This window comes from Coregonus lavaretus (genome assembly GCF_964263955.1).
Source record: "Coregonus lavaretus genome assembly, chromosome: 2".
Lineage (NCBI taxonomy): Eukaryota > Metazoa > Chordata > Actinopteri > Salmoniformes > Salmonidae > Coregonus > Coregonus lavaretus.
In genome coordinates this window covers 50193885-50220403 of record NC_139989.1, presented here as the reverse complement: position 1 = coordinate 50220403, position 26519 = coordinate 50193885, and the positions used below count along the sequence as shown (strand labels likewise).

The following is a 26519-nucleotide window of genomic DNA, read 5'->3' as shown; positions in this document are numbered from 1 at the left end:
GTGGCGGTCTATGTATATTTGTAAACAACAGCTGGTGCACGATATCTAAGGAAGTCTCTAGGTTTTGCTCGCCTGAGGTAGAGTATCTCATGATAAGCTGTAGACCACACTATCTACCAAGAGAGTTTTCATCTATATTCTTCGTAGCTGTCTATTTACCACCACAAACTGATGCTGGCACTAAGACCGCACTCAATGAACTGTATACGGCCATAAGCAAACAGGAAAACGCTCATCCAGAGGCGGCGCTCCTAGTGGCCGGGGACTTTAATGCAGGGATATTTAAATCCATTTAACCTCATTTTTACCAGCATGTTAAATGTGCAACCAGAGGGAAAAAAAACTCTAGACCACCTTTACTCCACACACAGAGACGCGTTCAAAGCTCTCCCTCGCCCTCCATTTGGCAAATCTGACCATAATTCTATCCTCCTGTTTCCTGCTTACAAGCAAAAACTAAAGCAGGAAGAACCAGTGACTTGGTCAATAAAAAAGTGGTCAGATGAAGCAGATGCTAAGCTACAGGACTATTTTGCTAGCACAGACTGGAATATGTTCCGGGATTCTTCCGATGGCATTGAGGAGTACACCACATCAGTCACTGGCTTCATCAATAAGTGCATCGATGACGTCGTCCACACAGTGACTGTACGTACCCCAACCAGAAGCCATGGATTACAGGCAACATCCGCACTGAGCTAAAGGATAGAGCTGCCGCTTTCAAGGAGCGGGACTCTAACCCGGAAGCTTATAAGAAATCCCGCTATGCCCTCCGACGAACCATCAAACAGGCAAAGCGTCAATAAAGGACTAAGATTGAATCGTATGTGAGAATGCTATTCATTGACTACAGCTCAGCGTTCAACACCATAGTGCCCTCAAAGCTCATTACTAAGCTAAGGACCCTGGGACTAAACACCTCCCTCTTCAACTGGATCCTGGACTTCCTGACAGGCCGCTCCCAGGTGGTAAGGGTAGGTAACAACACATCTGCCACGCTGATCCTCAACATGGGGGCCCCTCAGGGGTGCGTGCTCAGTCCCCTCCTGTACTCCCTGTTCACTCATGACTGTATGGCCAGGCACGACTCCAACACCATCATTAAGTTTGCCGATGACACAACAGTGGTAGGCCTGATCACCGACAACGACGAGACAGCCTATAGGGAGGAGGTCAGAGACCTGGCCGTGTGGTGCCAGGACAGCAACCTCTCACTCAACGAGATCAAGACAAAGGAGATGATTGTGGACTACAGGAAAAAGAAGAGGACCGAGCACGCCCCCATTCTCATCGACGGGGCTGTAGTGGAGCAGGTTGAGTGCTTCAAGTTCCTTGGTGTCCACATCACCAACAAACTAACATGGTCCAAGCACACCAAGACAGTCGTGAAGAGGGCACGACCAAACGTATTCTCACTAAGGAGACTGAAAAGATTTGGCATGGGTCCTCAGATCCTCAAAAGGTTCTACAGCTGCACCATCGAGAGCATCCTGACTGGTTGCATCACTACCTGGTATGGCAACTGCTCGACCTCCGACTGCAAGGCACTACAGAGGGTAGTGTGTACGGCCCAGTACATCACTGGGGCCAAGCTTCCTGCCATCCAGGACCTCTATACCAGGCGGTGTCAGAGGAAGGCCCTAAAAATTGTCAAAGATTTCAGCCACCCTAGTCATAGACTGTTCTCTCTGCTACCGCTTGGCAAGTGGTACCGGAGCGCCAAGTCTAGGTCCAAGAGGCTTCTAAACAGCTTCTTCTCCCAAGCCATAAGACTCCTGAACATCTAATGAAATGGCTACCCAGACTATTTGCATTGCCCCCCCCCCCCCCCCCCCCCCCCCCCCCACACACACACACACTTTAATAACTATACCTACATGTACATATTACCTCAATTACCTCAACTAACCGATACCCCCGCACATTGACTCGGTACCGGTACCCCCTGTATATAGCCTCGCTATTGTTATTTTACTGCTGGCTCTTTAATTATTTCTTACTTTTATTTCATATTATTATATATAGTATTTTTTGTGTGATTTTTTGGGGTATTCTTTCTTAAAACTGCATTGTTGGTTAAATGATTGTAAATAAGCATTTCACTGTAAGGTCTGCACCTGTTGTATTCCGCGCATGTGACAAAATACATTTAAAAATAAATGTATGCACTCACTAACTGTAAGTCGCTGGATAAGAGCGTCTGCTAAATGACTAAAATGTAAATAAAATTACGATTTGATTTGATTTGATGTTCAGGAGACCAGTGTGCCACAATGGGAAGCAATTTTCCCCGCCACACACACACATACTCTCTCTCTCTCTCTCTCTCTCTCTCTCTCTCTCTCTCTCTCTCTCTCTCTCTCTCTCTCTCTCTCTCTCTCTATGTTATGACACAAATATTAATCTCTCTCTCTCTCTCTCTCTCCTCTCTCTCTCTCTCTCTCTCTCTCTCTCTCTCTCTATGTTATGACACAATATTAATTCTCTCTCTCTCTCTCTCTCTCTCTCTCTCTCTCTCTCTCTCTCTCTCTCTCTCTCTCTCTCTCTCTCTCTCTCTCTCTCTCTCTCTCTCTCTCTCTCTCTATGTTATGACACAAATATTAATTCAAACCCATGCCTCCAAATAAATCAATGTATGTTTTCTGTTGCTGACGTGTGCATGTCTAATGGGCCTGTTAACAACCGTCCGGCTATGCCAGACTGCCAGTTGGAGAAATTGTCCCGTCTCTCACTTGAGGCAAACCCAGTTACCAGCAGAATACCAATCCACTGCTGTGACGCAGGTCCTGCGTCTGGACACGCTCGGATGAGGATGAATCAGACCAAACCAAAATGATCTGGAGGCAATCCGGTTAGTAGTGCAGTGGAAAGGGATTCTAATAAGCCACAGTTGTGAGTAGCCTGTCCTCTGTGTCCATTTATAAATGGATGCTCATAAAAATATAACAAATTAATGACTCTGGTCACATTCTGTGACTGATTTTATGCATTTGAAAAAAAATTTTGAGTGGATGCAATTGCCTACCTGTCACAATATTTGACAATAGCTTGACACATGCATCCATTGCTATCTACAAATGAACAGCACACCAATTCCCTACCCTCACATGCCAGCAATTTGCAATTTACTAATAATGGTAACAATGCATAAATGGAATTCTGGACTAGCCTATTCAGCAATGCATTGGCCTACTCTCAGACTACTCTCTGGCTCACTCCACATAATCACAGCTTTACACTGGTTCAATGTAAAGAAGAACCACTGGGGATGGAAAGAGCTGCCAGTGCAGATCATGGTCAGCAGTACACTTTAATCTTTATGTGAGAATGCTTTTACTGCCTTGCCATGGTGGAATTCTGCCATGACCCTGAATCAAACTCTCTCAGATACATCTTCTCTGAGACCAACACTATAGGCTACTCCCATATTTTATTTTATTCCTCTTGTGTTTCTATTTTTTATATTATTTTTTAACTCTGCATCGTTGGGAAGTGCTCGTAAGCAAGCATTTCATGGTAAAGTCTACACCAGTTGTATTCGGCGCATGTGACAAATACAATTTGATTTGATTTTGACACCTGCCGATGGCAACACCTGTTCCCCACACATTTGTAGGCTATTTAAACGTCCTGGGTCAAATATTACTCTAATACACTACATTATATCTGCTCCACTCGTGTTCTATTTGTTGTTTATTCCCATTGCGCAAAGAGAGAGAATGTTGGGTTCTGTATGGAGACAGAAGACACTCTCCCTCCCTTATGTCGCGCCGCTGCTGCTTCGCTCTGCTCTCGGATTGGACGGCCGCTGCGGAGGGCTGGCGTTAATGCAGCCTCGCTGCCTGGCAGTAGTTGCATCTAGCAGCCGTAGGCCAACAGAGACAATAGGGCAAGTCAGGCTGGCAGAGGTACTGACGAAGCAGACAGAAGCACCAGCAAGGTGAAATTGTGCGCCGCTGTGCATATCGGCAACAAAGCGTTGAATCTACACTACTCAGAGATACGGTTTTGCATAGGAAATCAGTACCGGTTATCCTGTTATACAATTAAAGTTTCTGCTGAACGAAATGACAGCACCAGCTATTGCATGCAGTGCAATCTGAAAGGTAAGAGACATTGATAACAATGAATCATCTATGTTGGTTGGATCATTACAATTTCAGTCAATTTCTCAGTGCTTTTATTTGGATTTTATAGACCTGTTTTGGTTATTGATTTTCCTTGCATTGCATAAGGTTTCACACATATTCATTATTCCAGTTGGTCTATTTTCATCCCATACTGGCATGTTTACAAGCAAGTGGAGGTGCTTTAAATTATGGTTTAGAATTAGCTACGTGGTTTTAATTTTGTGCTTACATCTCTCAAATGGTTATTTGTTGTGCATTATTGTCTTACAGTAGCCTATTATTCAATACATATATGGCATCATAACATGTAGCCTGAGACAAGTATAGTAAACAGTAGGAGAAGGACAATGGGTATGATAGCCTATGGCTGAAGCTATTTGGCATTAGATAGCATCATAGTAATATTGTAAGAAAAACATTGAAATAGCCTTGAAATGAATTGCAGTTATATTTATGTATATTAATGAATACCTGTGAAAAAGGCCATTTGAAATATAAATGATGCACTCAAGTGCTACATCTCTCATTTTAAACTGTTGTGTATTGGTATGGATGTTCCTATGCTCTCCTCAGTGCCTTGTCTATTCACTCTCTCTCTCTCTCTCTCTCTCTCTCTCTCTCTCTCTCTCTCTCTCTCTCTCTCTCTCTCTCTCTCTCTCTCTCTCTCTCTCTCTCCCGCTTTCTCTCTCCCTCTCTCGCTCTCTCGCTCTCTCTCTCTCACACACACACACACACACACACACACACACACACACACACACACACACACGTTTACCTTTAACACACATCATTTTCTATTCTTAACACCTAACGTTCCATATGAATCATCCATGCTACTTGTAGACACAACATGTAATTGTTCTCGTCAGACTCTTGTTCTGGGACAGGTGATCCAAAGACTTGTGTTTTTTGTGGTCACTTAGCCAGAGCATTCAGAGGATATCCATTCTACCCTTTGTCTTTGTCAGCTTCATCTCGCACTGGCCATACAGCACTATATCTCATGGAGAAACAGCTGTAGCATTCAGAGCATATGCAAACTATATTCTTTGTGAAGTGTCCCCTCACTGGCCATACAGTAGATGTCATGGGGATCCTATTCAGATACTCAGCATTATCCTGAGCAGCAGGTTGGATGACTTTCCTCTCAGACAGACAGTGACAGTGTTATGTAAGTAATGTGAGTAAAAACAGTTGACCTTGCTGTTGGTGGAGGTTGGAGAAACCCCTCAGGTGATTTGTAATAGTTTGCGAGAGACAGACAACAGAAACCCATCCCTTTCTTACGACGCAAACTCCATTCTAGATGTACCGTTATATCATTCAAATTGTGAGCTTTGTGATTTGAGAGCATTGTGGGTATTGTGTTACTGGCACTCACCTGTTTGTATTTGACAATAATACCCCCAGGGCATCAATGTGCCAGTCTGTCTGGCATTTCTCCAGGACTGTGAGAGGAAACAACATTGCCACCCAGTATACCTAGTCCTTGGGATATAGCCTATTTTACTAGGGGACAGACCCCAGGAGAAGGACTTCTGCACTGTTATATCTTTTGGTCTAAATTGCTCTCTGTTACAACACCAAATAAACCATGTTGACCCTTATTATTCATAAGTGTTATTACTCATGACAACTAAAGCACCCTCCACACAGGCTGACCTATTCAGCACATTAGTTCTGGTATTATACAAACACACAAAGCTATATTCACGTTCCCTTGCTGTTTGGAAATGTAGGACAATGTGACTTTTTTGAGGACGGTAAAATGGGCTGTGTTAGCTTTGTTCAAACATTTACAGCAAATGGAGGCAAATGGCCTCCACTCCTCAGTTAAACAAAGGAAACAGTACATTGGCTGGATGTTCTGTTGGGGTTTAGGACATACTCCAACAGCCTGCCAACATGGTCAATGGCCCAGGTAATTGCAATCTCACTGCATGAATGGACTTCAGTCCAGCTGTAGTAGGACTTCTCTAAGAAACTGTTATACCTTAGTTGGAATACCTACTGTACTGGACAACAACACAGAGAACATGCTATGCACACAAAATAAACTATAGATGGAGGCTGTGTCGCATTCATGGATGAATACATTTTACTACATCAAAGACCATGTCACAATTCACATTTTAATCTAAATGGCTAAGTAAGACATGACAGTGAAAGTGTGTTACAGAGGACATGGGACAAGTTTATAAGAGTGCCAGACTCCTCATTTAATCATGGACTGGGCAGCAATCATCTGCATCGTAATTGTGGGAGACAGGCAGTGCCATAAAGAATAAATCACAAAACTGTGATCACATTTCAGTTCACAGTTCAGTCTCTTGATTTGTGTAGATTTTGACATATTCATCAATCATTTACATTGTTGTTCTCCCTCTAGAAAATCATACTTGATCAGATCAAATCTTTCTAACAGAACTTGAGATTCACAATTTACATTGTGTACCTACAAATGAATCACTCCAGCTCATATTAAACTAGAGTGATGGTAACATTTTGTAGGTGGATTACCTCTTTACTACCAGATCTATTGATTAGACATTAGACATTATTATTAGGTGTAAATGCTCAAGAATGGACTTTAGCAGGCAACATTGATCAGCTGGCCAAGGCAGCTCTTGCTTTGCTGCTCTTTCTGTTGGGGTTGTGGTGTGTTTGTGTGAGTGAGTATGAATGTGTCTGTGTGCACGTGTGTGAGTGTGGAGAGCTGGAGGCTCACTTTGTGCTGGTTGTCACGTGTCCTACATATAGTCACATAGCACCCAGACAGTAAGTAAATATTCCTGGCATCGCCAGCAATTACCTACAGCCTGCCTGCCTGTCTGCTCTCTTTGAGCTGTGAGCTGCAGCAAGGCGACAAAAAGGTCCTCAGTGTCCAGGCCTCTCACTGCACTGCCCAGCCCCTCCCCCATCTGCAGAACTGCCCAGGCCCCTCCCCCACCTGCAGAACTGCCGCTCGGGCCCTCCCATCACCAATCCTCAGCGACCACCTTTTCTCCAGTGTGTTACGCAAAGACCAGCGTCACATGGGGATACAGAAGGAGGAGGGGTGGGGATGAGGGCTGTGACTCAAGGTACACCAGTCAAACTGTGCTCCGTCTGTGCTTTGAATACAGATGAGCTGAATCCCATTGAGGAGAAACATGGCACGGTGGACACAGTGCTCTATCTGTGTGACAAACGGAGCTTGGCGCTCCCAGAGGTCCTCCTGGGAATAGCGGTGGCATGAATATTCCGGGGACGGGTAGCGGGGACAGGGAGTGGGGATGGGGGGCAGGGAAGGAGCGGGCCTGGTGGCTGCTGTGGGGCTGCGTCAGGGCTGCAACAGAGGAGCAGAGCTTAATTACCGCTGTTTGACTCTCCTTTCATCTCCAGGCTCTTTGATATGACACAAACCGTGTGTGTGTGTGTGTGTGTGTGTGTGTGTGTGTGTGTGTGTGTGTGTGTGTGTGGCTCTGGTTCATCTTCATATGTAGAAGAGAGACGGGAGTGGGCTGCCTAGACTGTTGTGTTTTAATGACCTTGTCAGTGGGATGCTGACTGGACTGCTGCTGGTAGTCATAGTACTGCTCTGATGGACAGCCAGCTGGTTCCCCTGTTGAAACAGCCCCCTCGGTGAATTGTCACATATGTATAATGCATCAACTCACAGAAAAACAAGTACACACACACACACACACACACACACACACACACACACACTGTGGAGCCATCCCTGAGGCATACACAGATGGACTATCCACAGGATGTTCCTCGCATCCTGTCTCATTCAACACATTCTTATCTTCATTAATGAGAGATGGCACAATTCTGCTGTACCATCAGGGCTGTGAAGTTCATTTAGTCATTCAGAGATGTGGCTGCCCTGGATGATGAAAGGATATTGCAAATGAGTGTTTCTTGGCTTGTCGTTACATGGTCTTGCATCAGACGGCTGACTGAAACAGATCTGCAATGAGCTGAGCTGACAAACTTTCACCGGCAGGCAAGATAACGAAAGTGCCTGTCAAGAATGAACCACTGTTCTCACTGTGTCTCTCTTTTGCCATGCAAGTGAATGTTGAGTTGATGCTCTGAGTAATTTGAGGCTCAGACCTAGACTAAAGGTTTCATGGATCTCACAGAACTCTAACAGGAGACATTTTGCAACCAAGTTTTGGAGGGCATAGAAGAGTAACAGAAGAAGCATAGCCGAATGATCTGAATCCGGAGTGGAAGTGACTGATTTGTGAAGTGGAAAGGGAATTAGCTGTCTCTGTTCTTTCCTATGCAGTGGTTGTGTGTTCCCCAGCACTGTTCTCTGGATGGAAACAGAGGGCTGTGATCTCAATCACTTGAAAGGGGCTCCACACAGCGGAAAGTAGATCTGTGTTTAACGCAGGATGCAATGGTTATATAAGAGCTTATTTGTCTCGGATACAAAACACTCTTTGATGTTGTCGATAAGCGAGGTGTGTGTCTCTGTGTGTAGATAGAGGTGGGATACAAAAGCGATGGGTGTATCCACCATTTTCATTGTATAGCCTATGTGCCTATCGCTCTTTAATCTTGCATTCCTTCCTGCTCCTCCTGTTAACTTCCTTAGGAACTGCAGCAGTCACCAGATCCCTGTGCTCCAGGCATCTCTCCCAGGTAGAATGAGCTCCTCTCCCCATGGGTCCCATGGGTCTGGGTCCCACGCCTCCATCGACATCCTGGAGGAGCTGCAGCTCATTGCTGCCCAGAACCTGGAGAAACTGGACATCAACAAGTACTATGAGGTCATCAGAGAGCTGGGTAAGGGTACCTATGGGAAGGTGGACCTGGTCATCCACAAAATCAGAGGTGAGTTTGTCTGTGATGGAAGCTACCTGTGCCTTTGAGAATAACCAATGTGTCATATTCATGTCAGTTGGTCTATTTCCGACAGACCATCAACAGAGCGCAACAAAACAGAAACATTGCTTGCTGATGTGAAAACAACCAAATCATATTTTTTCTGGGGTTTTATATCAGTGTTTATAATTAGAAAATTCAGTTTCACTCCAGATTCCATCTAAAATGTAAAAAATAAAATAAAAAATGTTTTCCATGTCACAGTAATCTTACACATCTTTGAAGTATTTAGATCGCTCCACTCTTTAAAGAATTCATTTGTGGACCATCATTCTAGTGAATGCAGCGTCCCTAGTTTCGGATAAGCAGTGAAGCACAAACTCCATCCAGATTGCTTATCAAAATGACCTATTTTAACAAATCTTTTCAACCTTTGTGACATAAAATCCAAGCCAAAATGTCAACCATCTGCTCAGTCCACTTTACAGTCTTGTTTAACAAACTCAAAAGTGGGGGGAAAGCAATTTACCCTCCTACATCTAGAGGAATAATGAAATACACAAGCCACCAAAGTGCACAGTTTAACTGTCTGTCCTCAGCTCTTTTAAAAAGCAGTGAAAGGGCACACCATCAGGAACTATCCAAAACCACTATTACTGGATTGTCATTAGACCTAAATCATGTACAAAGACACTTACATGTTAAAACACCAGTATTTACCCAGCTCTCGGATCTCACGCTGCCGCCATATTACATTCCCCAATTCCAACATTTGACGCTATCAGCTGAGGACATAAATAATAAAGATTTATTGCCGTCAGAGATGTGTTGAATAGTATTTATATGATTACTTCTAAATCATGCTGCTGTGTAATTGGGTTTTAGTGAGTCAGGCCAATTTGCTACGCTATCAAAGCTCTGGGAATTAGGGTGGCTGTAAATTTGGGTATGAGTATAATCTTAGATTAGCATGATTCATAGGGGAGACCAATCTTCATTTTATAGTTTGATTATAGCTTTGATAATGCTCACTCAATGCATAGTACAGGTGGATATTAGCTTGAATGTAGAGCTGTAGTTCTAGAATAATTCATTGCATATCAGTCATCATGAGGGATTAACCCAATTCATCAAAAATGTATATTAGGAAATCAAATCATTTTGAAGCAAGCTATCATAACAGTTCTTCACTTTCAAATCTGATTTAGTTAAAATTAATATTCACAATTTCTCTGTGAGTGAATATCCATCTAAACCCCTGCATAATGTACAGTATGTTCAATTACTATTTACTGTTCACTTTTGTATAAGTCTATAGAGAGACGATATTAGTTATCTTGTATTTGCAGTGCAAATATTTTTCTAATACATTTTTCAATATTGATTTTAATAGTTCAACATTCCGTTTTTACCATATCAATGATCTTATCATTTGGTATAGTTTTAGTTTTATTTATTCACGCAAAAAAAGACAAGTGAAAGACAAACAGTGCCGTTAAAAAAACAAGGTACAGTAAAGATGTGTGCAGGTGAGGTTAGAAACCCAAGAGGACTTTTATGAAAACCAAAAAATATACAGTGCATTCGGAAAGTATTCAGACCCCTTCCGTTTTTCCACATTTTGTTACGTTACAGCCTTATTCTAAAATTGATTAAATAAATAAAATCCACATCAATCTACATACAATACCGCATAATGACAATGATTCAGACCCTTTGCTATGAGACTCAAAATTGAGCTCAGGTGCATCCTGTTTCCATTGATCATCCTTGAGATGTTTCTACAACTTGATTGGAGTCCACCTGTGGTAAATTCACACACCTGTCTATATCAGGTCCCACAGTTGACAGTGCATGTCAGAGCAAAAACCAAGCCATGAGGTCGAAGGAATTGTCCATAGAGCTCCGAGACAGGATTGTGTCGAGGCACAGATCTGGGGAAGGGTACCAAAAATTGTCTGCAGCATTGAAGGTCCCCAAGAACACAGTGGCCTCCATCATTCTTAAATGGAAGATGTTTGGAACCACCAAATCTCTTCCTAGAGCTGGCCGCCCGGCCAAACTGAGCAATCGGGGCAGAATGGCCTTGGTCAGGTCAGGGCCCGTGTAGGTCAGTTGGTAGAGCATGGCGCTTGCAACGGCAGTTGTTGTGGGTTCGTTTCCCACTAAGTCGCACTCACTAAGTCGCTCTGGATAAGAGCGTCTGCTAAATTACTAAAATGTAAAATGTCAGGGAGGCATAGGTTCACCTTCCAACAGGACAACGACCCTAAGCACACAGCCAAGACAACGCAGGAGTGGCTTCGGGACAAGTCTCTGAATGTCCTTGAGTGGCCCAGCCAGAGCCCGAACTTGAACCCGATCGAGCATCTCTAGAGAGACCTGAAAATAGCTGTGCAGCGATGCTCCCCATCCAACCTGACAGAGCTTGAGAGGATCTGCAGAGAAGAATGTGAGAAACTCCCCAAATACAGGTGTGCCAAGCTTGTATCGTCATACCCAAGAAGACTCGAGGCTGTAATCGCTGCCAAAGGTGCTTCAACAAAGTACTGAGTAAAGGGTCTGAATACTTATATAAATGTAATATTTAAGTCATTTATTTATAATACATTTGCAAAAATGTATACAAAAAACAACAATTTAATCCATTTTAGAATAAGGCTGTAGCGTAACAAAATATGGAAAAAGTCAAGGGGTCTGAATACTAAACAGATTGTTCAATCAATTAAACAAATAAATTAAACAAAGCTCATGGTGGTGTCTTTCAAACGACTCATAAGGTATAAAAGGTCAGACGGTCCATTGAGGTTCAACAGCAGGAGCATTCTCTGGCTAGTGAATTGAGAATTGACAACAGCCGTTGCAAGCCTTTTGTCTGGCTTTGCATTGTTGTTTTTTTCCGATGACTTGTCTGGAATTCTGATCTGTGCCTTTGTATTATGCAAGAACAAATGGGAAACGTCCTCTTGCAACTGACCTTTCCTACAAGTGGTTGCATGCTCACTAATTTGTGCTCTGACCAGAGCTGAGGTGGTGCTATTGGAGAAGCTTCTCTTTTCCCCTGAGCTCACAGACCCACTGTGGCACCAGGGAGAAACAGACATTGAGGCGTTTCAATCTGGCAATTTTCCACCTCATAGTCTTGGCCTTGTCCCTTTCCCATATTTCCTCTGCTAATTTCTGTGTTCCTGTCGTTTGGGGAAATAGGCTGTGGTCGGTAGAAGATACATTTCCTTCCAGATTGCTCTGCTCTATTCCCCCCAGACGACAGAATCCATTTCATGCTTCCAGTGTCTTTACATTATACAGTGAGTATACAAAACATTAGGAACACCTTCCTAATATTGAGTTGCACCCCCTCCCCACTAACCCCACCCCCCCTCCCTTTGCCCTCAGAACAGCCTCAATTCGTCGGGGCAAGGTGTCGAAAGCGTTCCACAGGGATGCTGGTCCATGTTGACTCCAATGCTTCCCACAGCTGTGTCAAGTTGGCTGGATGTCCTTTGGGTGGTGGACCATTATTGATACACACGGGAAATTGTTGGGGGTAAAAATAACAGCAGCGTTGCAGTTCTTGGCACAAACTGGTGCGCCTGGCACCTAATACCATACCCCATTCAAAGGCACTTAAATATTTTGTCTTGCCCATTCACCCTCTGAATGGCACAAATACACAATCCATGTCTTCAATTGTCTCAACACTTGTGGTTCTCTGTAGCTCAGCTGGTAGAGCACGGCGCTTGTAACGCCAAGGTAGTGGGTTCGATCCCCGGGACCACCCATACACAAAAAAAAATGTATGCACGCATGACTGTAAGTTGCTTTGGATAAAAGCGTCTGCTAAATGGCATATTATTATTATTAAAAATCCTTCTTTAACCTGTCTCCTCCCCTTCATCAACACTGATTGAAGTGGATTTAACAAGTGACATCCATAAGGGATCATAGCTTTCACCTGGATTCACCGGGTCAGTCTATGTCATGGAAAGAGCAGGTTTTCTTAATGTTTTGTATACTGAGTGTATATGAAGTCCAAGGATTTACAGACAGGCAAAGGAAAAGCAGCTCCCCCCCCCCCCTAATCATTGGCTCTAATTTTATTAGTGTTGCACTCACTGGCTCTATTTCAGTATGTGTTTACTGCTACATTTGTATATGTAGTCACTTTCAATTGACTGCCAAATCCCCTGCATCGAAGCTGAACTGCCCATGCAGTGCTGTCCCACCTCTCTGTAGGTAGTGTTGTGACTAAACTATTCTGACAGAGGCTTTGGAATATTTATAAATCCCCCTCAGCGAAATATGTAGTCTGGGATGAAATCCTGTAACTTCACTAAATTGAATTAATATGAGACAGGTTTTTGAATTAATATCAGTATAATTGATTTACAAGCCTAAATTTGGTGCAGCTAACAGTCTCATAGGACTCTACTAGGAGAAAATTGATGGTGGAACATTTCTCATCCAGTACTGTACGTTCTGTTCTAGGCACTAAAATGGCTCTGAAGTTCTTGAGGAAGAAAACAACCAAACTGAAGAGCTTCGTAAGGGAGTACAGCATCTCTCTCTACCTGTCTCCCTGCCCCTTTATCATCAACATGTTCGGCATTGCCTTCGAGACAGACGACTACTACATCTTCGCTCAGGAGTATGCCCTGGCAGGAGACCTCTTCGACATCATTCCCCCTCAGGTGAGATGAAGAGAAACAGAGATGTATTCATCTGCTCTTACAAAAGAAGGCTCTCAACATAATGTCTGGAATATGAATAATTGTAAAAGCTATTTTATTTCCAGCTGAAGGATAATGTACAGATTTGACATGATAAATGTTCATGTGTAAGGTGAATGTGAGATCTAGGTGTTGTGTTAGAAATAGCTCCGATAGCAACATAATCCAAGTCATTATCTAACCACCATCCATTGAAGAATATTTTTAGAAAGTTATTTTCTACACAGTAAATTTTGAAGTGTTAAAGTAACACTTAAAGAGTTAAATTTAACACTATTTCTGAGTGTATATGGTCCCACCCTGAAATAGTGTTAATTTGACTCTTTTCATAGTGTTAACATTTTAGAGTTAAATTAACTCTAAATAGAGTAAAAATTTAACACTCGCTTACACTGAATAGTGTTATTTAAATTTTACACTAAAGGTTAAATAACACTGGAGAGTGTAAATATTACCCTTGGAAGAGTTAATCATTTACTCTTCTAAAATAACAAATCAACTCTGATTGAGTTTGATTCCAGTCCAGTTTAACACTGCATGGAGTTGACACTCAAGGTTAAAATAACTCTGATAAGTGTTGATGTTACACACTATTGTGTTGATAATTGACTATCTTGCAGTGAAAAACAAGCTCAAATAGAGTCAAATTCTAACACCGTATAGTGTCACGGAAATAAATCTCAGCAGTATTCATTTTACACTTTTTTAGTGTCAAATTACACCAAATACTCCATTAAGTGAGTAAAAATCACAACTTACCACAAAATAATGCATTTCAAATTTTTATTAACAGCTCAACTATGTCAGGCTAAAATATATTAAGAATACAAATCCCTTTTTAAAACATTGACCTTAGGTTTCCATAAAATGGCAATAGGGAACAACATACAAGGAGGAATCTGTCGTTCCATACTTCATTTGAACATCAAAAGGTTTAAAGTAACACAGTTCAGTAATGTTGATCACCTTTTGAACCCTGTCTGGATGCATCCTGACCTTAAAGGCATAGTAATGGTAATCAAAACACACTGTTTCCATCAGTTTTCCACAGAGCAATACACAGTCATCTTTCACAGCAATAATTTTGATTTTACAAAATACAGGCATCTCAAATGCTACCTCAGTACAGATAATGAAGTCACGGCGGTACTCTGTACCATGATGTTTGATCCACTTGGCAGAAAACACACTGGTAGACAATACAGACCCAAATTTTAAAGCAATCTCGGGACCTTCTTTGAGCTCACTAAGTGTTACCATCTTCCCCGAACCTAAAGTTAATCTTTCCTTGCTAAAGGACTCTCGATACATTGCCATACAACTTTGGTGCTTTTTGGCTAATGTTTTTGTTACATTTTTAAAGCTTTTTAATTGCTTCTTAAAAAAATTATGTTTAGCTTCATAACGCATGCACCACATGTGCAGAACTGGGCCGATGTTTTTTATATTACGAGGGTAATGAATCATGAAGTGATGCTTTGGTAAGAGATTGATTGCAGGAAACAACTGCTTGAAGAGCTGATGATGATCAATGATTAAATGTTTGAGGTAAATGGTCATGCCTTCTGTAAGGACTGGGGAAAATACAATGTTAACAATGTGTAGAAGCAAAAGTAGAAGATGCCAGTGCTGGTCATCTGACTGTATTAAATCACCAAATAGCAAAGGCATATTACGTAATAAGCACCAAGACTGTATAGCATTCAACCCCAAATCATTACTTCCATCAAACAACTTTACTCTAGGTGGACGGTTTCGCTGCTGATTGTATCCATAGTCAAAAGCATGTATTCTACCAGCCAGTTGTTCAGCATTTAGGAAGTTTTCCTTAATGTACTGCAGGACAAGTTTGACTTCAAACTGAGCAACTCCTTCTAAAATATCGTGCATTATATCTACAGAAAAATTGTTGGCTGTATTAAAATACTGTAGTGAATTCAGCAGACAAATGCGTTTGACACCATAGATATGAGGTAGTGTAGGATCTGTTTGTAAAGTTTGACAGTGCAGTTTGTGCATCTCGATAGTTCGTAGTACAACTTTTGGATCATCTTCACAGAACACAGTTTGAAAACAATCTTTCTCAAGGAGACAGAAACGACAACAATACCTTGCCCCAAATGACTCCACAAAGCCAAATAAACCATGCAACCCAAGATTATCACCAGTGACCTGAACTATGGTACCGTGAATCACATCTTTCAATCTGGGAACTTTAAGTCCCTCTGTCTCGAGTACTTTAAGATCACTGACAAGTGGCTCAAGTATCAAATTAAAACCATAACGCTTGATGTCCTGCGCATGGAAAAGAGCACCCAAATGAATATTTATCAATGATGAATTAAAGATTGGGGGAAAATTCCTTAATGTAAAGTATATAGCACCTAATTTGTGTATACCCTTTTTAGACCCCAAGGGGTTTGCTGTTTCAAAGTCGTCATAAAATAGCTGGATCTGTATGGCATCTTTTTCTATAGAGAATAAGGGACTTTTTTTAAAATAGGCGGCATCTCTCAAGTCTGCATACACACCTTCCTTGGGCATGTGCCTGGGCTTGAACATGTCTGCAAGTTCTGGGTTTTGAAAAATGGCCTTTAGTGTTTCTAAAATAGGAATATATGCAAACTTGTCAGTTACAACGACCTGATCGTATGTCCCAGTTGTTTTGTTTCTTCTGCTGTCAAATCTTGTGCCAAGCACCTTTTCAACAGGTTCTACGATTCCCCATTTCTCTTTGAAGTGTTTATTTCGTTTAGCTTCTGAATTTAAGGGTGTGAAAGGGTTTTCCAACTTTTGCAAAGATTGTTCTATTCTGTTCTTATTTTCAGTTTCCTGTGGAGATAAGCACTGCAAAGCTGCATCTGTAGCTTGACTTTGAATCTCAAAAAACACTTCTTCCATGGAGGAAACAAAACTATTTACAGTAGATTGACTTAATCCAGCTGCTTTTAGTTGTGCAACAGCAGAGGCACACATATCTAGAGTGCTCCTGTTGGACTTTTTTAACAGAGTAGATGTGGCTACCTCGTGTTCATTAACTGTCCGTGACGTTGTAGCTGTCTCCTCTACATTAGTGGTCACTGCCTCTCCAATGCTGCTTAAATAAACATCAGGGTCAACCTGTTGGTCAATATACTCAGTGTGTTTTGTGTTTAAATGTTTCCTAAAACCAGAAAACGTACCAAACGCACAGCCACATCCAGTCTGAGCACATTTAAGCCGGAGATTTTTTCCAGGCAAGTAACCGTGAACTAATCGTAAATGCCTAACAAGCATATTTGAACTCGATAACTCAGCCTGACAAACAAAACACTTCATGTTCGAGGAGAAACTTCAAGCACTAATGAAGTAACCTCGCCCTGATTTCAGCAACACGAGGGCTCTCTTTGACCTTGCCAGCATCGATGCTGTACACTGTAGTTTGGATGAAAGTGTACATGTTGTGGAGCATGGTGTTGTAGGATGTGCCAAACACAAAATGTGCCTTAAATAGTTCGTCAAAAGCAACAAGAGAAGAGGTTGACCTGCAAGGTATGGCATTCTTGTCGATAATGATGAAGAACTGGTGGATTGCATTCTTCTTAACTCCAACAGCTAGGAGATAGGGCTGAGCGCTAGTAGTGATGGCATCGAGATGCTCTTGAATGTTTGTTCCGGTCTGCGAAGACAAATGAGGGAAAACTGTAGTTAATGGCCAAGTAGTTGTAGAATATGCAGAAAGAGCCAATACACTACTCTTATTGAATATGAATATTGAATGAATACTTGTAGCCTAATATTAGGTGTTCATACCACAAATTAGAAAAAATACAAACCTTCTTGAATACCACAAGATGTTTCTCTGCTTGGGATGCGGAAACCTTTCCTGGTCTCTTCCGACCCTGAGCGGAGGGTGGAATCAGGTGTATAAGCAGTAAAACCGATGACAGATCACTGTCCCAACCTGTAACAACACAAGTTCAATGTTAACACACTTCAGTTACGTTGTTTTCTTTACAAAAGACCCCCCAGACAGACAGCAGTTCTACATCACAAGAAGTTCTCTAACTAAAACATCCACAGGGCTGAGTCAAATCTCAAAAGTTTTGTTCAATATACTGCTACAGAACGTACTCGTAAATCTTTCACAGATCCAGCTTCTTAGTATTATGTTGATATTTAAATGTTTACACATAATGTTGATATTGCAATACAACACAAAAGGTAGGCTTACAAGCATCTTACCAAAGTCAACATCCAATTCAGTGCCATCCTCAGGAGGATCAGCTGCCAGCAAGAGTTCTTCAAGCTCACTTGTGGATGGAAGCTTTCTGCATTGTTTGATGATCTTTTTCTTGAACGTGACCGGCCACCTTTCCAGAAGCTTGCTTGAGGTATCCTCTCCGAACATTAGAACAAAATCCTGTTCAACCTGGAGTGGGGTGGTGTTGGTGACAATTTCAGTTATTTGACAGCCAATCAAATTGTATTGCGTGCTAGTTTAGCTAGCTAGTATCACTACAATGTCTTACAAAACAATTCACTTGTCATAGTATTTTCAAAATAACATAATTACCAAGCTTTTGACGTCTTTAAAACGTGGAAACTCAGACAGTATGTTGCTTGACTGCTGGGGGTCGAGGATCATTTTGCGGCGATACACAAACGTCAGTTCCATTTTCTTCTTGATTGTGTCTGCATCAGCAGAATGTTTCATCAGTGAGATTGCTTTGTTGCACTCATCATCAGTCAGGGCAGTCTCTGGAACAAACTGGGATTCTCGTCTGACAGTCGGTCCTCCAGACATGTCTTCACCAGTTGATCCTTTGGCTGATTCTACACAACACGGGAAAATTTCAATCATGTCAAAAGTTTTAGTAGCCTGGCTAACTTTTAAAGGAAGTACTCCACTGTAAAATATACTTTTTGAGCTGTAAACTAAATGATATGAATGATATGTTTGATGCTAGGGAGTGTGGCAAGCTGGTTTAGCCAAGGCCAAATGGGAAGAAGGCCAAATTACAGGTGTTGGCCATCTGAGGGGCAGAGGACAGCAAAGGGGGGGGGTGGTTACATGATATATATGAATGTATATGGAGCGTGATAAAAAGGTGACCTTGAAATTGTGGCGTTAATGGCGACGCAAGGAAAAAATGTGGGTGCACCTACATTTTGTGCTGGTGCACCTAAATAAAAAAGTTAGGCGCACAAGTGCAACCAAGACAAAAAGTTAGTGTGGAGCCCTGCATCAATGCTGGTGTTAATATTGACATTATTTCTTCACAATTTATGAAATCTGCAGTTTGTGGGTTGAAAAATGTATGAAAATGCCATCTACTGGTTTAAATCACCCTAAAGTTTGCAAGGCCAGTTTGCCAGGGGTTGCCTCGACCAGTCAGTGTCGAGGCAACCCCCCCTTATGTCACAGTCCTTTGTAGGTCTCTGATGCATATTTTCTTTAAATTTGCTAAGAGGGAGGGAGCTAGCAGAATTGAAGGATGTAGTTACACATTATACTATATGTCTGAGAAATAGTGCAACAAATGCAATTATTGATCTAGCAACTGTTTTGTTCCATACATTTTCCAGTATTACCTCCGAATGATGATCGCCTGTCTTTGGCGGTGCCTCTCTGAATAGTTTTAATCCTCCAGGCCAAGTACCCAGTTCCACTCTCGCCATCATAATAATGCTCCTTGAAGGATGAAAGGATAACAAAAATGGATACTTCATTGAAAACAACATGGTCTGGTAGGATTCAAAAACTTCCAATAATATTTAACATTACAACTATTACTGTGTGCAACTCACATAGCCATTCTTAGAGAATGGGTCACTGAGGTACGGGAATAAGGTCACTATTCCTTTGGCATACATTTCTTTCACCTGTCTGGGTGGAGATGTACTGCAAAATTGAAGAAGAAAGGATTGTGCAGTCATATTCACTTAGATTCAGATTTAGATTTACAGATTGAGAACACAAGGACTATTAACAAATTACCCATTCATTTCTGTCATGTCAGCTGCCAGCATGTTCACCATTTTGCGTCTTGTTTCATCCGTCAAGGACTTGGTTCGGTTGTATTCATTTATTATACGTTCCCCACCGGTTTTGTTGGTAAGAGCTGATTCCACCAACTTAAAACAAAATGCATAACAATTCTGCATGTTATGTCCACTGCAAATAAACTGGAAATAAACTAATATGATGTCAGAGGATGTCCCGATCCAATCTCAAAGATTGCAAGTGCTACAAAAATCCAATGAAAAAGCCAATAATGGTAAGAAACTCCCTCCAGACAGCGACAATAACTTGAATGTACTCGAAGTGTGCACTGTATTATCAATAAATAAATAAAAGTATCTGATCAGGACTCAATATCAGCAGATACTTTTTTTAATCGGATAGGGCGCTTAAAAAAACTTGATCGGGACATCCCTAATCAGGACTTCAAAAATGTTTTGAAACCATGTAATTTACAATGTATATTAATGTAATTTTAATTCTCTGAGAACAGATTCAAGAACAGAATTTAAAATGTCAGAATTGTCTTACTTGCTTGGCTTCTGTATCCAGCCTCTGGCGTTTTCTGGAGGGGCTATCTGAAATAATGACTGTATCCTCAGAGTCCAAGGTATCAAGGGATGATGGTTGGGATTGCTCAGAAGAGGCCACCATGGAGACAGATTCTAACCATGATTTTTAGAAGAAAAAGAATTATATATAGTTCCCTCATAATCTAAGACACTTATTTAATAGACACCATGAACTTCATAAAACAAAGAAATAACGTATTCATTAATTAGTCTAATTAACTGAAACAAACCTGAGTCATATTTGATGGTTAGCACCCCAGTTGAGGGATCCTTTATAATATCCTCAAAAACATCATCATCCAATTCAGTCCCTGAACTGTCAACAATTTTCACACCTTCTGTTACAGCTGGGACACCAAACTTTGCAAATGCTAGAAAAAACAGGGATAAAAGCTTGTGTAAACAAAAGTAAATCATTATTTATATAATAATTTCACTGTGTACACCTACCTTACCCTATAAAATAGGTTTTAAACAAACACTATTAAGTGATTAAAATGTTTTTTTTTGTAGCATCATAACTATACCTTAAGCAATGCATCCACAATTAAAGTGTAGTTACCAAGGGCAAAACAGAAGAAATTTAGACGTACAAAAATGGACCAGTTCCAAAAACCTGAGAACTTAACATGTCCCATCATTTTAGGAATATTCCAGTATATCAATTTTAAACAGCTAAATTCAGACAGTTATTACTAACATTGTCAAATTCTTACCTGCAATCAAAAAGTCTTTCAGATTTGGCTCAGTTATTCTGACAAATTTTTGGACATCTCCAAGTTTAGCTTTAAGCAGCATGCTCCCTGCAAATAGTATCAGTACAATTTCTCACAGTTAAAAAGTTGATGGTCTTATTTTAGCAGTATTTCCTCAAATATAAGAAAAAATATTGTTTCAAGCCACCAAAGTGCTGAGAAATGATCAGCACTTTTGCAGAAATGGCCAGTTAAATTGAAGTTACTGTCAAACACATTAAAAAGGATAACGTCTGATTTTCATCCTTGTAACATTAATGTTACCGCCTTGCCCGCACAATTACTGCAATTGTTGGGTCTTGGTATATTATAGAGTGTGGTCTAGACCTACTCTGTCTGTAAAGTGTCTTGAGATAACTCTTGTTATGATTTGACAATATAAATAACATTGAATTGAATAATGTTAGCTAAACGTTACACCATAAGTGTGTGCTAAGATAGTGCTTAAGTATTTTAACAGTACTGCTGCTGCTTTGAAACCCGAAAGTCATTTTGTATAATATCCAGGAAAAAAATAAAGGCACACCGCTTAAGCAGTGTCCAAGGTTAATGTCTACCCGCCGTTAACATAATAAATCCATGCCACCCGCACATAGTTAGCCAGTCAAGCTAACGTAGCTAACTGTAGCTAGTTTAGCCAACTCCCCTTAGTCTTTGCTATGTTCCTGTAATATCTGAACGTTAACAAGAAGTACACAATCCCCCCTCCACGTTGTATTAACATAACTTACAATAAATCGGGCTGACATTGTCTAGTTTGAACGTTATGTTCGTCAGTTAATGTTAATTAACGTTAGCTTAATACTGCTGGCACATGGACTGGACAGAAGTCAGTCACAACATGTTAACGTTAGCCTTTTTAAAATTCGACATTTTAAGACCTAAAACCAACTAGAGTGCACTGTTAGCAACGATATAAAGTAATTCTTAAATGCTGCTTCTGTTAAAATGACAAATAATGTGTGTATAGTCGCTTAGGAGAAACTTACCGCAGTCATTCCACATGAAGAAAATGGCGCCGTGAAAATGTGTGGTCCGTTTGAGACGAGTCGTAGGTGGGCGGAGCTTTCCAGAGTACGTCTGACACTGCGTCTTTTAACAACGTACTTTTTCACCAACACTGGGCGGTATCTTACTCCAACTGTTGTAGTAATAACTCTGTAAGAGTCAATGTACTTTGACACTGCATATTTAACACTATGGAATTTACTGTGTATAACTAATGTAATACCTGATATTCCACAGGATTAAATGCAGTCAACATATACAGTGGAGAGTTACATTAAATCCTTGGCTTATGGCTGAACACACATTCTGATGGACGGTTTAAATGTTTTACTTGCTGGTGGATTGTTTGACCTCAGTGTGTAATCTTCTCTGTTTAGGTGGGTCTTCCAGAGACGGTGGCTAAGCGTTGTGTCCACCAGGTGGCCATCGCCCTGGACTACCTGCACTGTAAGAAGCTAGTCCACCGAGACATCAAGCCTGAGAACATCCTCATCTTTGACAAAGAGTGCCGTAAGGTCAAGCTGTCAGACTTCGGCATGACGCGGCGCGCCGGCTCCCCAGTGAAGCGTGTCAGCGGTACCATCCCTTACACGGCACCGGAGCTGTGCGACGCCTCGCAGCACGAGGGCTTCTGCGTGGACTACAGCATGGATGTGTGGGCCTTCGGTGTCCTCCTCTTCTGCATGCTCACCGGCAACTTCCCCTGGGAGAAGGCCCTGCCGTCGGACGCCTTCTACCAGGAGTTTGTGCGCTGGCAGCGGCGCCGGACGGGCACGGTGCCCTCTCAGTGGCGGCGCTTCACAGACGAGGGGCTGCGCATGTTCCGCAGGCTCCTGTCCATCGAGCAGGAGCGCCGCTGCTCCGTCAAGGAGGTTTTCAGCTACTTCAACCACCACTGGATGCTGGACAATGAGCCGGGCGGGAGTAACGCTGCGGGAGGACGGTTGGGGGGCAGCGGGCCCCAGGTGGAGCTCAGCTCGTCGTCATCTGAAGAGGACGTGCTGGTGGACAGGCTGAAGCAGCAGAGCCTGATGGAGCCCGTAGGCGGACACTACTCCTCCACCGGCTCCCCTTCCTCCACCGGCAGCTACGAACGTGTCTCCCGTGACAACGGAGGGGGCGGACGCATCCTGGTGGCCACGCCCATTGAAATCTGTGTGTAGAGATTGGTCGTTACCTTCCAGGCTACATGCACACACATATACACACTGTATAAACACTTACATTAGAAGGTCAAATAACAGAGAACGATCTTCCTGGTTAAAGGAAGAGGTGGGAGAACAGCCTGGTCTCATAGACTAGACATAACATAGTAAATGTAAATCCTCGACACTGAAATTAGTATTATATGTTACGTTTGGTATGGTAACATAAGACAGATGGTTATTTAAATCAAAAATGAAAGTAGGGTAGTTGTTCGGGCGTATAACGCAAATGTCTAGCGACCCAAAGGTTGCGAGTTCGAATCTCAACTTGGACAACTTTAGCATTTTTGCTAATTAGCAACTTTTCAACTGCTTACTACTTTTTAGCTTACCCTAACCCTAACCTTAACCCTTTTAGTTAACCCTTCCCTCAACCCTAACCCTTTTAGCAAACCCTTCTCCTAACCTTAACCCCCAGGCTAGCTAACGTTAGCCAGCTAGCTAACGTTACATTTTACATTTACATTTTAGTCATTTAGCAGGCGCTCTTATCCAGAGCGACTAGCCTCCTAGCCACCTAGACAGAATTCGTAACATATAGTACGTTTAGCAAATTTGTGACATTGTACATTTTGCAAATTTGTAATATATAATACGAATTGTAATTCGTAACATATCATACGAAATGGGTGATGGACATCCACAAATTATACATACCATACGAAAAGTAGCATATCATACTAAATGGAGTTTCTCTGATTTATGTACAGAATAATACGAAATGCTCTGAGACCAGGTTGGGGAGAAAGGAAGATGAGGAAAAATGATGGTTGGTGCTTGGTGTCCTGAGACATCCTCAGAGGTTTGAAGGAGGTGGTTGTTTCACTATAGATTCTGACAAACATTCCTATTGACGATTCACTCTGAGGGAATGACAAGAGACAATCACAACCAGTACTGATTACTGAACAGATGTGTGGACTTCTGCAGGCATTAATTGATGTATTGTACTGTAGCTATATTCAGACTAAAATGTACAACAAGATCGGACAGAGACAACAAACAAGTGAAGGACAAAACAAACTTTTACAGAAAAGCAACATAATATACTAGTAAGTTGAATTGGAGTTGACCAGACCCTGTCGTAAAGCAATATGTTCAAGCAATTTCTCTGCAAAAATGGCTTCTCTGATAAATGGCTCATTGAATAATGGAAGAAATTAAACAATTTTGAATCTGCTGTAATTGCATCAGTAAAAGACAATTGGAGAGTGTAAAAATTGGCTATCATTGTGACTTTTACCATAGTGCAATGTGAACCAATGGTACTATGGTGTGTTTGCATTGTATAACCTTATGTTCTGTGGGTATAAGAGCTTTATGTAATGTAGTTTTTGTTAATATTATTTATTTGAGTCCTTGATTTCTGAACATATATTTTTGCTATTTATTTTATAAAGTAGCATCAGAGATTTGACTTTTTTGATACTTGCCAATGTTTTACTGCTAGTGCAATTTAAGCAGCCATTTTGAAAAGGGAAACTGCATTTGACCTTCCCCCATAGCAATGTTATATAATCCCATGGAACTGCTTTTCATCTCATGTGAATGGGTTATGTTGATGTTGGCCATTACCTCTTTAGCAGTAGCTATAGTGCATTAGTATGTCAGTCAGAGAGTTTAGTTCACCTCCTCTTGTCTGCATGCTACACTTGCTAGGCCTGGCACACCATGACAGTAGTACAGTAATTGATGAGAACACCAAGGCTGACTTTACATGATAGACTGCAGTATACACAACCATTAGTAGCTTAATGCTACTATGGTTTTACTTTAGTTTATTGACTGTTGTGTCATGATGACATGAGGAGGAAATGTCCATGTTTTATGTAAAGCAGAGAGTAGTTTAATTTTGTTTTCTCAGGTATACCATTTATAATGTCTCATTGTGTTGTTCACATATTATACCATATGGGTAATACACCTGTTATAAGACTATGATAGTATATGGCCAATACACACCATATACATCCTCCTATGGGGATCATTTAAAACCTCCAGCTACTGAACCTAAATGTTCTGTGGCATGTTATACCATAGATCCCTGATCTATTGTATAACACATTTGTTATATTTTAGCTTTGTTTAACTGTAGGTAAAAGGGCAGAATCCTAAAGTTTAATTTCCTTGACTGGTCTTTGATTTTATACATTAGTTTGGCAAATTTGTACATGTAGATGTCAGATGAAAGCATCAAAGGATGAATGGATGAGCATTTTTTTTAAATTGCATGGTTAATAAAGAAAACATTTGTGAAATCAGCTCCTACAGTAATTGTGCCAGTGAAAAATATGTGCAAAAAAATTGTTGTATAGTGAAATTTTGCTGTAGCACAAATTTGCATAATTGTTCTCAAAACAAAATCTAGGGCTGAAATAGCAAAAAAGAATTGTTCCTTTGTATTTGACGTGCTATATTTGTATAAGCTTCCATCACAAGATCACAGACGATGTAGTGGGACTATGGGGATACTACCTACATGTCCTCAAGTGCGTTAGGGATGTGACTTGAATGATTTGTATTTTTTATTTTGTGTGACTTACCTTAAAAAGGGAAACATTTCAAAAGCTGGAAAACAGGATGGAATACTGGATATAATGTCCACCATGGACAATCTGAAATACATGAGGCATTTAGAAGAAATGCACAACAGTTCATTTTGGAATAGACTCTCTGTGTGTTGTGTTTTTCAGAAATGTTTGCATGAATCAATATTCCTCAGTAGAAACACACTAGACTGATCAGGAGAAAAAGGAATACTGCACTTTTTTGTCTTCTAATTGACCTCAAAGCATTTTGAAAGCAGCAGTCCAGTAGAAATGTATCTGTTTTGTTATTAGTAATGAGATTTCCTTGTATTTCTGTGGCGTGTAATTTTACCACCCTGCAGTGTTGTAGAGTTTTAGTCTGTAGAACATGCACTGCTAGAACTCGTCTCTTATTCAGTCCATTCAACAGAACGCAAAAAAAACAAAACTTTCCTCTCCATTCATTCAAAATGAAATAAAGCAATCCGAAATTAAACTTGAATCTGTTGTGTGGGTTTGAAGTGTGCGGTGCCTGAGAGGTTGCAGCATGGCTGGCTGGTGGCAACAGGAAGGAGATGTGCTACTAGACTAGATCACGGTGGAAATGACCACTCTGTATTTTGTTGAAATTATATTTAGTCTGGATGAATCATGGTTCTCGTGTTTATTTAAAGGGTATTTTAGAGAGCCCACTCGATGATGCCCCACTAAATTCTGTAACCACTGATGCATTTTTTCTTCTCAGTTGTAATGAACAGTAAAG

At 41.3% G+C, this 26519-nt stretch overlaps 1 protein-coding gene across 1 annotated transcript; it reads left to right on the top strand.

Annotated features, from left to right (window-relative positions):
• The first annotated feature begins 3872 nt into the window (after positions 1-3872).
• LOC311146227 (serine/threonine-protein kinase SBK1-like) lies at positions 3873-26243 on the top strand. Its single transcript, XM_084182734.1, has 4 exons — positions 3873-4106; positions 8725-8963; positions 13443-13645; positions 22401-26243. Exons 2-4 carry the CDS (start codon positions 8777-8779, stop codon positions 23184-23186), a joined length of 1176 nt encoding a protein of 391 aa, XP_084038860.1. The 5' UTR covers positions 3873-4106; positions 8725-8776; the 3' UTR covers positions 23187-26243.
• Positions 26244-26519: the final 276 nt, after the last annotated feature.

Excerpts from the sequence above, each read along its gene's own strand:
- LOC311146227 (XM_084182734.1), top strand. The coding sequence starts at position 8,777 with ATGAGCTCCTCTCCCCATGGGTCCCATGGGTCTGGGTCCCACGCCTCC. Across the intron at positions 8,964-13,442 it reads GGTCATCCACAAAATCAGAG|GCACTAAAATGGCTCTGAAG; the intron begins GTGAGTTTGTCT and ends GTTCTGTTCTAG. Across the intron at positions 13,646-22,400 it reads TCGACATCATTCCCCCTCAG|GTGGGTCTTCCAGAGACGGT; the intron begins GTGAGATGAAGA and ends TTCTCTGTTTAG.